Source organism: the organism of the source record quoted next, unplaced genomic scaffold, assembly GCF_019419815.1.
Source record: "Pyrus x bretschneideri cultivar Hongxiangsu unplaced genomic scaffold, Pyrus_bretschneideri_v1 Contig60, whole genome shotgun sequence".
Classification (NCBI taxonomy): Eukaryota; Viridiplantae; Streptophyta; class Magnoliopsida; order Rosales; family Rosaceae; genus Pyrus; species Pyrus x bretschneideri.
The window spans coordinates 1,618,469-1,630,611 of NW_025999799.1; the positions used below are offsets into that span (position 1 = coordinate 1,618,469).

The 12,143-nt window shown below is 36.1% G+C and overlaps 1 protein-coding gene across 1 annotated transcript; it reads left to right on the top strand.

The window, feature by feature from the left end:
* The first annotated feature begins 7,807 nt into the window (after positions 1-7,807).
* LOC125471721 (xyloglucan endotransglucosylase protein 7-like) lies at positions 7,808-9,918 on the top strand. The gene is made up of 3 exons (XM_048572408.1): positions 7,808-8,098; positions 8,872-9,065; positions 9,522-9,918. Exons 1-3 carry the CDS (start codon positions 7,808-7,810, stop codon positions 9,916-9,918), a joined length of 882 nt encoding a protein of 293 aa, XP_048428365.1.
* Positions 9,919-12,143: the final 2,225 nt, after the last annotated feature.

Below are 12,143 nucleotides of genomic sequence, written 5' to 3' on the forward strand. Positions count from 1 at the left end.
CCTTGTTTTAAATTGGGAAAAATGTCATTTCATGGTAAAACAAGGCATAGTTTTAGGGCATATAATTTCGGCCAAAGGGATTGAGGTTGATAAATCAAAAATAGATCTTGTACGCTACTTTCTCCTACTTCAGTTAGAGAGGTTCATTCTTTTCTTGGACATGCGGGATTCTATAGGCGATTCATCAAAGACTTTTCAAAAATTTCCAACCCCCTTTGCCGACTTCTCCAAAAGGATGTACCATTCAAGTTCGATGAGGAGTGTGAGAAGGCCTTCAAACACCTTAAGGAGATGCTCACTTCGGCCCCCATCATTGTCCCACCAGATTGGAGCCTTCCTTTTGAGCTTATGTGCGATGCCTCAGATTATGCATTAGGAGCTGTTTTAGGCCAAAGGAAGAACAAACAGCCACATGTCATCTATTATGCATCTTGGACCTTGAATGATGCCCAATTGAACTATTCCACAACGGAAAAAGAACTTCTTGCTGTTGTTTTTGCTTTAGATAAATTTCGTTCTTATTTACTTGGTACTAAAGTTATAATTTACACTGATCATGCAGCGTTGAAGTACTTACTCACCAAGAAGGAGGCCAAGCCAAGGCTTATTCGTTGGATGCTTCTACTTCAAGAGTTCGATATTGAAATTCGGGACAAGAAAGGAAGTGAAAACGTGGTGGCTGACCACTTGAGCCGCATGTGATAGGAACATATTTATGCTACTTAGTTATGTTGTTTTCTTGCATTTAGTGAGCTAATTACTATGTATTTCAGTCTTTTAAGTTATTTTCGTATGTTTTTAGGTCCTAATGGCAAAAGGAGCAAGAAAGTGCATTTTACGGCTATTTGGAGCATTTTTGGGCATGGATTGAATAGCTTAACCATGGAGTAAAGAGGATGGACGAAATTGCAGTCAAGAAGGACTAGGAAAGGCTACAAATCTGGTGGAGGAAGTTTTTCTAAAGTCGTTGCATGATCTCATCATTCTTTGCTTGGTTGCTATTTAGAATGCATTTCATTATAGTTCCAAATACTAGAACTCATGCCCATTTCATTCAAAGCATGGTATTGATTGCATAACATACAATAAGATGAAGTTGTTAGTCAAGCCAGAGCCAAAAAGCCTATCCCTTTTCATATGTATTGTAGGATTAACCCTCTTGAGCCTTTTGAAAACCTATTTTCGTTGTTAGCCACATTATCCTCACCTAGCCTAGATTAGGACTTTCCATACCTTGGTTCTTAAAGGATAGTAAAGCACGACTTAGGGTGAACTCCTTTGATCAAAACATGGCAGAAAACAAGTGTGGGGGGAAGATGATAGGGCACGAAAAAAAGAAAAGAAAGAAAGAAAAAAAAAAAAAAAAAAAGAAGAAAAGAAAAGAAATTCGTAGAAAAATCAAAAGAAAATGAGTTGAAAAATAAGTGAGAATGAACTCACAAGTGTTGGTTGTTGAAGGAAGGGTCCAAAAGAGTGAATTTGACCCTAAATGTTGCATGAATCTTCCCTTGTGTTTAAAAGTTGGTTTTTGCCATTAGAAGTGAGTTTAAGTGTCAAATTCATTACTTTGCTTACAATTGCTTTAAGAACTCTTGTTTATCCTTACCTTTCTTTGTTAGCCAATACCTTAGCCCCGTTACAACCCTCAACTTCTATCTTGATGTTATGTGTTCAATATGTGGAGTTTGAATTTGGTATGAGCATATGGAATCACTGGTTCTCGTTCTAAGTAGTAGCATTCCATTCATGAGATCATATTCATGTCATTGTCGTAAATCCAGAAAATGCTTTCTTTGATATAACATATGTGAGTGTTAGTCTTCATATTTACATCAATCTTCTCGCATATATCTAGTGTAGGGTGTGAAGTTAGAAAATCTGTGTGAAAATAGAGTGCATTCTAGTGAGGACTTGAGGGAATTCTCTAAGGCATGTTACTACATTCAAAACATTGTTTTAATTGATTATATGTGAGCTAATAAGTAGTAACTATGATTAAGTGTTTGTTGAAGTGTAAAGAAAGCTAAAAACTGTGGGAATGATGTTCATTAATGTGTCATGTTCGTTGGAAATCCCTGAGGTACATGTTGGAAGGTGTAGAATGTGTTTTGTTTGTTTTTGTTTATTTCGTTTTGCTCGAGGACTAGCAAAAGCTAAGTGTGGGGGAATTTGATAGGAGCATATTTAGGCGACTTACTTAGCTTGTTTTCGTGCATTTATGTTGTTAAATCATAGTTGTTTTAGTATTTTAAGACATTTTCGTATGTTTTTAGGTTCTAATGGCAAAGGGAGCAAGAAAGTGCATTTTGAGGCTATTTGGAGCATTTTTGGGCATGGATTGGATAGCTTAACCATGGAGCAAAGAGGATGGACGAAATTGAAGACAAGAAGAGCTAGGAAAGGCTACAAATCTGGTGGAAGAAGTTCTATTCCAATGAAGATAAGGAAGAAGCAAGAAACAATGAACCTTATCCAACCTTATCTTATCCTATCCTAGAAACCTTATCCTATCCTAACTCTAACATTATCCTATTCTATCCTATCCAAATCAGATTGGGACTTAAACCTAGCTAATTAGGGGGAATCAATTACACATCTAAACACCTATTTCAGTTTCTAGAAGACTTATCCATACCAATGCCGCAAGACACCATTCCTTGTAGGTTTAGGAATCACAATCCTTTTCCTACTCTTATATCACATGTCCTAGGCCCTTTAGGATTAGGAATCTGCCTTAAACACAGTTTCTAAAACACCTTATCCTATCCCTACATGTGTGCCGCACCTAGCCTTCTAGAATTCCCTAATTCCTAGCCGAAATTCCTATCCCAAATCCCACTTGATTTCTGCCTTGAGTTAACCTTTTTCCAATGGGATTAGGCAATCCTTTTCCTTCACTAAGTGTGCCAAACTAGCCTATATAAACAGCCCTTGCCGCACCATTTAGACCACCACCCCTTCACACAACATTCATACATTCCTTCAAAAATCAACCCTTTGCCGTGATCTTGCAACCACCCATCCATCATTCCCCTACTTCCACACCTCCATCCCAACCTCCATACACCACCATCATCCCTTGCCGCACCACCATACATACCTAAATCCATCCAAAACCCAGAAAATCATCCACAACACCACCATAGACCTTGTGCCGTGACTTAGCAAGGAGGAGGAGAAGGAAGACCAAGCCTTGGGCGTTTGTGCATTCAAGTTGGAGTGTTGGACGTTTTTAGGTGTAATCTATCTTTTATTTTCAATGTTTAAATCTATATTGCTTTGTTTTGTCATGAACATGAGAGGCTAAACTCGTTTTAGCCTAGGGATGCTTTGAAGCCATGATTACATTTATAATATGAGTTGATTAAGTCCAGTTGTGATTTCATAAGTCATGAACGCAATTTGCTTAACCGTTTGATGGATAACTTATTCTTGTATGTTTATTAGGGAGGCCTACTTAATTTGCATGCTTGAATTTGGGGCTAGAATATAAGAATGTTTCACATAATCGTTACAAACTTATATTCACAAGTAGTTAAGGTTGTTTTCACAATCATGTTAAGTAAATTCCTAGCATGCGTATCATGATGTCATAGTTACAAGTGCTTTGTCAATACTTATGATTTCCATTGAACGTAATGATCTTTGACCGTATCTCTATTATGATGTCATGTAGGGGACGTTTTGAAGAATGCTTTGGGTTGTCGTATGATGTCATCCAATCCACTAACTTAAGGGAAATCTGAGGGTTAATTAGTGATGTCACGGTTAATCTGGGGTGTTGAGGTTCATGGTTTATCGGAAAAGCAACTGGAAATCAATTTATGTTAGAAAGTATCATGTGTGGAGAAGTATCCCTTGGCTATCCCATCATCCATTAGTTTTTCTTAAATTCGTCCAAAATCTGTTTTAAAGTTTTAAGTTACTTGTTTTTTTTTAAATTCGTCCAAAATCAAAACCCCTTTTCTTACTTGTTCCAAATCTGTCCAAAAGAGTCTTTTTGAGTCTTTAGAGTCAAAACCAAGTGTATTTTCGTCCAAATTAAGTCCTAGAGTCTAAATTGAGTCTTTTTGGTTGTTTTAAGTTGTTTTGAGTCTTTAAAGTTGTTTTTGGTCATATAAGTTAGTAAGAGTCTTGTGAGGTCATTTAAAGTGTTTTAAAGCATATTTTCACATCTTTGAGTCAATTTTCATTAGATTAGCAATCCCTCCTAATCCCCGGCCTAGAACGATGCCTACTTATATATATACTACAATTGTCAAAAAGAGGGTTTAATTTGAGTGCTATTATATTTCACATCATTAATCCCCAGTCTAGAACAATCCCTACTTACATATCTACTACAATTGTCACAAATAGGGTTTAATTTGTGTGTCAAGTTAATTTTCACATCAATTAACTGTGACATCACTAATTAACCCTCAGATTTTCCTTTAGTTATTGGATTGGATGACATCATTCGAAAACCCAAAGCGGTCTTCAAAAGTTCCCTACATGACATCATAATAGAGATACAATCAAAGATCATTACGTTCTATGAAAATCATAAGTATTGAGCTTATTCGTAACTATGACATCATGATACTCATGCCAGGAATTTAACTTAACATGATTGTGATAAACAACCTTAACTACTTGTGAAGATAAGTTTGTAACGATTATGTGAAACTCCCTTATATTCTAGCATCAAATTCAAGCATGCAAACTAAGTAGGCCTCCTTAATCAACATACAAGAATAAGTTCTTAATCAAACAGTTAAGTAAATTGCATTCACAATTTATGAAATCACAACTGGAATTAATCAATTCATATCACAAATATAATCATGGTTTCAAAGCCTCCCCTAGCTAAAACGAGTTTAGCCTCTCATGTTCACAGCAAAACAAAGAAAACTTAAATTAAACAATGAAAACAAAAGATAGATTACACCTAAAAACGTTCCCACAATCCAACTTGAATGCAAAAACAGTCCAAGGCTTCTTCTCCTCTCCTTCTTCCTTGCTAGGCTACGGCGCAAAGGTTTTGGGGATTAGTTTGGATGTGTTTCTGGGTTAGGAATGGATTTGGGTTGGTAAGGGATTACGGCAAAGTAGAGGAATGGTGTATGGATGTGTGGTTGAAGGTATGAATATGGGGATGGTGGAGAATGAATGTAGGTTGTGGCTATGAGTGGTGAGAGCTCTCAATGATGACTGAATTCCCTTTATGAATGAATAGAATGTCTCTATGGGTGCGGCAAAGTCTTAGGAAAGATCAATGAGACTTAGCTATTTTGTCCAAGAGCATTGAGGGTCAAAATCTCCTCAAAATAAGCAAGTAAGATCAGAAATTAAAGGAAATAGGAAGGTGACATGCGGCAAGAAAAGGGAAAGAGATTAAAACCAGAAAATAGGAGAGAAAAGGAATGTAGGGTGCGGCATTGACTAGGATTAAGAAGGAATGTGATCTTGGGACACAAATAGGGAAGAAACAATCCCTTTGCACGGCAAGGATTTAGAATGGAATAGGAATGTGTTTTAAGGTTGAAATTAGGTAAGGATTTAGGCTACCTTGTGTGGCAAGGAATAAGGAAAGGGAAAGGGGTACGGCAAGGGCTAGAATGGTGCAAAGAAAGTTCAGTTTGTGTCCTAGAATGCATAAGAGACCTTCAATGTTGTTGGAACTTAGGACATTTAGGATTAGGAAAGGTCAAACCAAAATAGGAAACCTTGGCTTAACTTTCCTACTTCAAGTAGGAAACCTTCTTTGATTAGGAATCCTAACATCTTTAGGTCTTCAATTTTGTCCATTCCTTTCGCTCCAAGCATATGCTATCCATTCCAAGTCCAATTTTGGTCCAAAATGCTCCAAAATGCACCTTCTTGCTACTTTAGCCATATGGACCTACAAACACACGAAAATAGGTTAAAATACAAAAATAACTATGAACTAACAATATAAATGTAAGAAAACAAGCTAACTAAGTCGCCTAAATATGCTCCTATCAAATGGTGCAGCATAAGCTTGAATTTATAGGCTAGGTTTTGCACAATTTCTGAAGGAAAAGGATTGCACAATCCTAAGGGAAAAAGGTTAAGGTTTGGCAGAAACCAAAGGGAAAGGGATAGGGAATTTCGCCAGAAATTAGGGCTTCTAGAAACTAGGTATTTTGTGGCAGAAATTAGACTTCTAGAAGGGATAAAGGGCAGATTTCTAGAAGAACTTAGGCTAAGGGGTGCGGCACCTTTGTAGGAGAGGGATTACAACTCCTAAACCTTCAAGGAATGGCATATATGCGGCACATAAAGGATTAGGCTTCTAGAATCTGAGTTATGTGTTTAAATGTATATCTAATCCCTTCTAAATAGCTAGAATTAAGGCACAAACTGATTGGATAAGATAAGATAGGATGGGATAAGGTTGGTTAGGATAGGATAAGATAAGGTTGGATAATGTTCCTTATTTCTTGCTCTTTCCTTATCTTCTTTGTATTTGAACTTCTTTCTCCATATTTGTAGCATTTCCTAGCGTCTCTTGACTTCAATTTCGTCCATCCACTTTGCTCTATAGTTAACCTATCCAATCCATGCCCAAAACTGCTCCAAATGGCTCCAAAATGCACTTTCTTGCTCCTTTTGCCATTAGGACCTACAAACATACGAAAATAGCTTAAAAGACTATAATAAGTAGTAATTAACTAAATAAATGCAAGGAAGCAACATAACTAAATAGCAGAAATATGCTCCTATCAAGTTCCTCTTTTGGAAGTAGATTTGGAGAATGATAATTGAATGTAAGTGGGGAGCAATCTAGTGAAGTACTTTTTTTATCCCACTACACTGGAGATTTTTAACGAGGCTTCCTTTACTCCCCCAATCTCCATGTGCTTTTCTTATTTTTACAGAAATGAAAACTGAGGTTCAGATTAAAAATATATCCACGTCGTTATTGAGCCAAAGAATGGTAAAGTTTGGTGACCCGGTGCCTTATTGGACATAATACATGGTTGAGTAATTGGGTGACCCCGTGCATGATTGCCCCATAAATAACTTGATTATTGTTTTAGTATAATAGCATTAAGTACACTAATGTCAAGTCTCAAATGGCTTGTGGAAAATCAGTGGCTTTTGAGAACAAGCCCAGTTTTATAGGAGGGAGGGGACACTGTTTTTTTTGTTTTCAGTCTTGGGTGAAATTAGTCATTGTAGTCGATAAAGCAAAGATGTATCCGTTTTCTTCGTATTTTAAACAAAACCTACTAACCAAACGTTACATTAACTCTTTAGGTAAAATAAGCAAAGGGTTTTATTTATTGTTATTATAAAAAATGAACGAGAGTCGAACTCATCTTACGGCCGCTTGTACAAAGTAAAGTAAAACTATAAGCATCATATAAATCCGTAAATCAAGTACATAAATTGCATAAACCCTCAAATTCAAGACGAGCAAAGCACTAGCAAGGTCAATGCACTTGTAAACCAATGGTTCGTTAAGCAAGTGTGGAACAATTGGTTAAATGGTGGTTGGTGCTTCTCTATAAACTGGGTGGCCACCACGTTCAAGCCTCTAAATCAAGTCAAACAGTAATTTTGTTTTTTAGATTCTTTCCCTTTTGACTTGGTTTACGAGTATATGTTTAAATAATAGACGACCAATGAATGACAACTTTTGATCATCTGTGTTTGAATAAAATGCAAGCCACGAACAAGTCCCATAATATTAATTGTTACTCATCTTCGCGCTTATAAATAAGCTGTCTTCCATAACCATTCCTTAAGTTTCTCTTTTTGTTCATATTTAGCAATATTAACCATTAAAATTCAAGCAATGGTTTCTGCTCATTCTTCTTCCAATGTTTCAGCAGTGTTGTTGGGTTTCGTTTTCATGATCAGCACTTCCATGGTTGCCTTTGCTGACAAGTTTTACCAAGATTTCTACATAACATGGGGAGGGGATTATCATGCAAAAATGCTTAACAATGGAGACCTCCTTACTCTCTCTCTCGACAATGTCAGTGGCGCAGCTTTTGAGTCATACAATGAATATCTATATGCAAAGATTGATATACAGATCAAGCTTGTACCTGGAAACTCTGCTGGCACTGTCACTACATTCTATGTAAGTTTCCTGAAAGTTAAATATTATATACAAGTAATTTTATGGGAAACAAATGAGAGGTGTTTTCCATTAAATCACTTAAAGCGACATTTAAGTGATTTTACGGGCGAAAAAAGTGCTTCTTTCCAAAAGTAATCCTAGTCTTTTCTAAATAACTTTCAAATTTAGGATTACACACACACACACATGTATTACTCAGTGGTTCTGCAAAATGGGTGTCAAAATGTGTGTCAAAAATAGATATCTCCTGATCTTAACCCATTTTTGACACACATTTTGTGGGGCCAACATTGTAATGCATTTCAACGATTCAACCGTCTATATTTTAGACATTCCCTTAAAGATTATGCCTACCACAAATTACTCAAATCAAAAAAGGATTAAATAATAGTCATTTTAGTGTTTGTTTTTTTTTTTTTTCTTTGAACCGTGTATGTTTGAATTCATCATTCATACATTATCCCTTGCTAAAAAAAATAGATAAATTAACCCAAAACTGTTAAGATATTTTTCTGCAATGAAACACTAAAATAATTACCATTTAATCCAGTAATCATATGGTTTCGGATTTGGGTAACTTTTGGTAGACTTGATCTTTCAAGAAAAACTTACAAAATGAACGATTGGATTATTGAAATACATTAAGGAGTGAGCCTACAAAGTATGTCAAAATGTGTGTTAAAAATGAGTATACTCCAATCCTAACCCCGATGTATATATACATATAATGCAAGAGTTTATGTATTAAATTCTGATGTAATTATATGTTTCAGTTATCATCAACTGGGTCATCTCATGATGAGATAGACTTTGAGTTCTTGGGAAACGTTACTGGTAAGCCTTACATTCTTCATACTAACGTGTTCTGCCAAGGCAAGGGTAACAGAGAACAGCAATTCTACCTTTGGTTTGACCCCACTGCTGATTTCCACACCTATTCTATACTCTGGAATCCCCAAAATATCGTGTAAGTAAACATCTATAATGTAGAAAAAAAATGTTTTATAAACTACGGTTTTTTAGCATACTAGCTGACCAAAAGGTCTGAACACGTCCTCTTATCATCAATTATTGTCCAAATTTTCCTCCTTTATATTTATTTTCAATTTTCTAATCATATTTTACTGATGCAATTTTTCATAACACTCTCCAATGAAAAAGAGATTATAATATGTATAATAGACTAGTAGATTGTACAACATTTTTTTTCGAGTGAAAACTTTTTAATTTATTGAAAGAAAAATTATTATGATCAAACTGTTAAGTACATGTTACCAGGTGTCTGTGCAATAATTATTATAATCAACTGATGTCAGTAATCATATATGATATCTCCAGCATTATTCTTGATCGACTATCTTATCAATAATTAATTGGGCCCTGTTATAATTATGTGATAAAATACTCGTGTGTGTATATGTAGATTCTTGGTTGATGACCTCCCAATTCGACAGTTCAAGAACCAGGAGTCGTACGGTATTCCATTCCCCAAAAACCAGGCTATGAGGTTATACTCCAGTCTCTGGAATGCTGATAACTGGGCCACAAGAGGTGGACTTGTAAAAATCGATTGGAGCCAATCGCCCTTCACTGCCTCCTACACGAACTTCAATGCCGATGCTTGCATATGGTCTTATGGTACTTCTTCTTGCGAGTCAAACTCCAATAAAGGAGCATGGTACTGGAAGACGCTTAATTATGCGGATCAAGGGAGGATTCAATGGGTGCAAAAGAATTATATGATTTACAATTATTGCACAGACACAAAGCGATTCCGTCAAGGTTTTGCTCCAGAGTGCTATCTTACCAATTTTCCCTAGAGGGGTCACAACTCAGCCCATATATAGCGATTCATTTGGTTTCTGCCTAGGAAGTGTGTCTGTCTCTGATTTGATTTGGTTCCAATAAAACATAAACGCACGATTTCTCTTAAAATGTTATAGGCAGTGTGTTTTCCTTCTTTTTGTTTTTCTTTGAACATTGTTTTATTTTTGAAGATTTTGATTCTTCTTGTATGACTATGAGGATGTAGGCGCAAACTGTCAAGCCTTGTAAGAATCTTGTGTTCTTGTTGGGTTGATTTGTTTTGTTAATGTGTTTTGATCGGTATTTTTTCTTTGTTATTATTGTTTGTCAATGGTCATATTTTATCGATAGCAATAGATTTTGTAAGGTGCAATAACAACATATGAATATAATAGTTATTGAGGATGAACTTGTAATGTATACCAAAATCACTCGTTTCTCATTTATATGATACCACGCCCTTAGTTGCAGAAACCAATAGAACAAGAGGAAGTATACACTCAATTTATTGACAAATATGAAAAAAAAACAAAAACATCACACTTTAGAGATACATCATACATATAAGCTTAACAATAAAAAGAAAAAATAGAAACAATTACCGTAGACGATCGTGTGCACGAGAACAACGGAGATTTGGATGGAAGATTGTAAGAAGCTCAAAGCAGGCAAGTCATGGTCCTCAACAACTGGGTACAAAAATGCTCTAGCTCTTTTGGCACTCCTCACAAACAAAACGCTTCCATCTTTCATATAATTCCTAATATGCTTAAGAATCTTTACCTTATATTCTTATTCACCCTCACCAAAGCTGCCAAAAATATGCAGTCATACTCTCCAATCTTCTCTCTTAATTTTCACAATATCATTTGTCTCAAACTTCATCCTCTTTGATAGCTCAACGTCCGTAGCCACATTTTTCGAGCCACATCTAGCCTTCTCATCAATATCAAAGTTGTCGAATTGAGTGGCATTGGCCCTGACCCAACAAAGGGTACCTTTTTGGGATGTACCACCCCATTGTCAACGAGAACCTTATGCTCCAAATTGGCTAGTAAGACATAGTTGCTGTTAGAGGTGGCAAATCAATTCATTGGGTTGTTAATGGATACCCATTAAGACCCATTTATAGAGGTGAGATTGGTAACAATGATGATGGTGTTGGTTGATAGGAGCATATTTATGCGACTTAGTTAGCTTGTTTTCTTGCATTTATGTTGTTAGTTCCTAGTTATTTTAGTATTTTAAGTTATTTTCGTGTGTTTGTAGGTCTAAAGGGCTAAAGTGGCAAGAAAGTGCATTTTGGTGCATTTTGGAGCAGTTTTCTGCATGGAATGAATAGCACATGCATGGAGCAAGGTGGATGGATGAAACTGAAGTTCAAGAAAGGTTAGGAATATGCTAAAGAGATGGAAGAAATTAATTCAAGACTTGGAAGAAAATGAATCAGCTACAAAGAAGGAAACATGAGTCAAGCTTCCTTATTTTGACTTAGTCAATCCTAATCTTTTCCTACTTAAATTCCAGCTGTTGGGGGGGTTCCTAATTAATTTAGGACACTTAAATATAAGTTCTAGAAGCCCTAATCTTAGTCAAAGAGGGACGCCGCACCTTTCCCTTCTTTCCCTTTCCTTGCCGTGCAAGGAAGTCACTTTCCCTCTCTCCCTAGGTGCTGCCGCATATCCTTTACTGATGTGAAATATTCTAACACTCAAATTAAAACCCTATGATTGTAGTATATGAAAGTAGGGATCGTTTTAGGCCGGGGATTAAAAGGGATGCGAATCTACTCAAATTAAACTCTAAAACACTAAACTAGACTCAAAAAGAGAAAACTAGACTCTAACAACTCAAAACAAGCTAAATAGACTCAAAACACACAAACTAAGTTAAATTGACTCGAAACAGACTCTAAGAAGTTATTTGGACGAATTTTAGACTAGTAAGACTCAAAACACTAAATTGGACAGATTTGAACGTGTTTCTAACTAATCTAACACACTTAATTAAAGGGGAGATTGATTTGGACGAAATTAAAGTAAAAACAAACAGATTTAAAGACTCTAAACAATTTGGACGAAATTGGGTGAAATATGGGTGAATGGCTAGCTAGAGGGTTCATCTCCACACATGACACATATGCATACAAATTGATTTCCAGTCATTATTCCTTTAAACCATGAATGACAATGCCCCAAGTTAATTGCATCGCACAACCAACTATCAGATTTTCCTTATT

Coding starts and splice junctions, on each gene's coding strand:
- LOC125471721 (XM_048572408.1), top strand. CDS start 7,808: ATGGTTTCTGCTCATTCTTCTTCCAATGTTTCAGCAGTGTTGTTGGGT. Junction 8,099..8,871: donor GCACTGTCACTACATTCTAT/GTAAGTTTCCTG, acceptor TATATGTTTCAG/TTATCATCAACTGGGTCATC. Junction 9,066..9,521: donor TGGAATCCCCAAAATATCGT/GTAAGTAAACAT, acceptor GTGTATATGTAG/ATTCTTGGTTGATGACCTCC.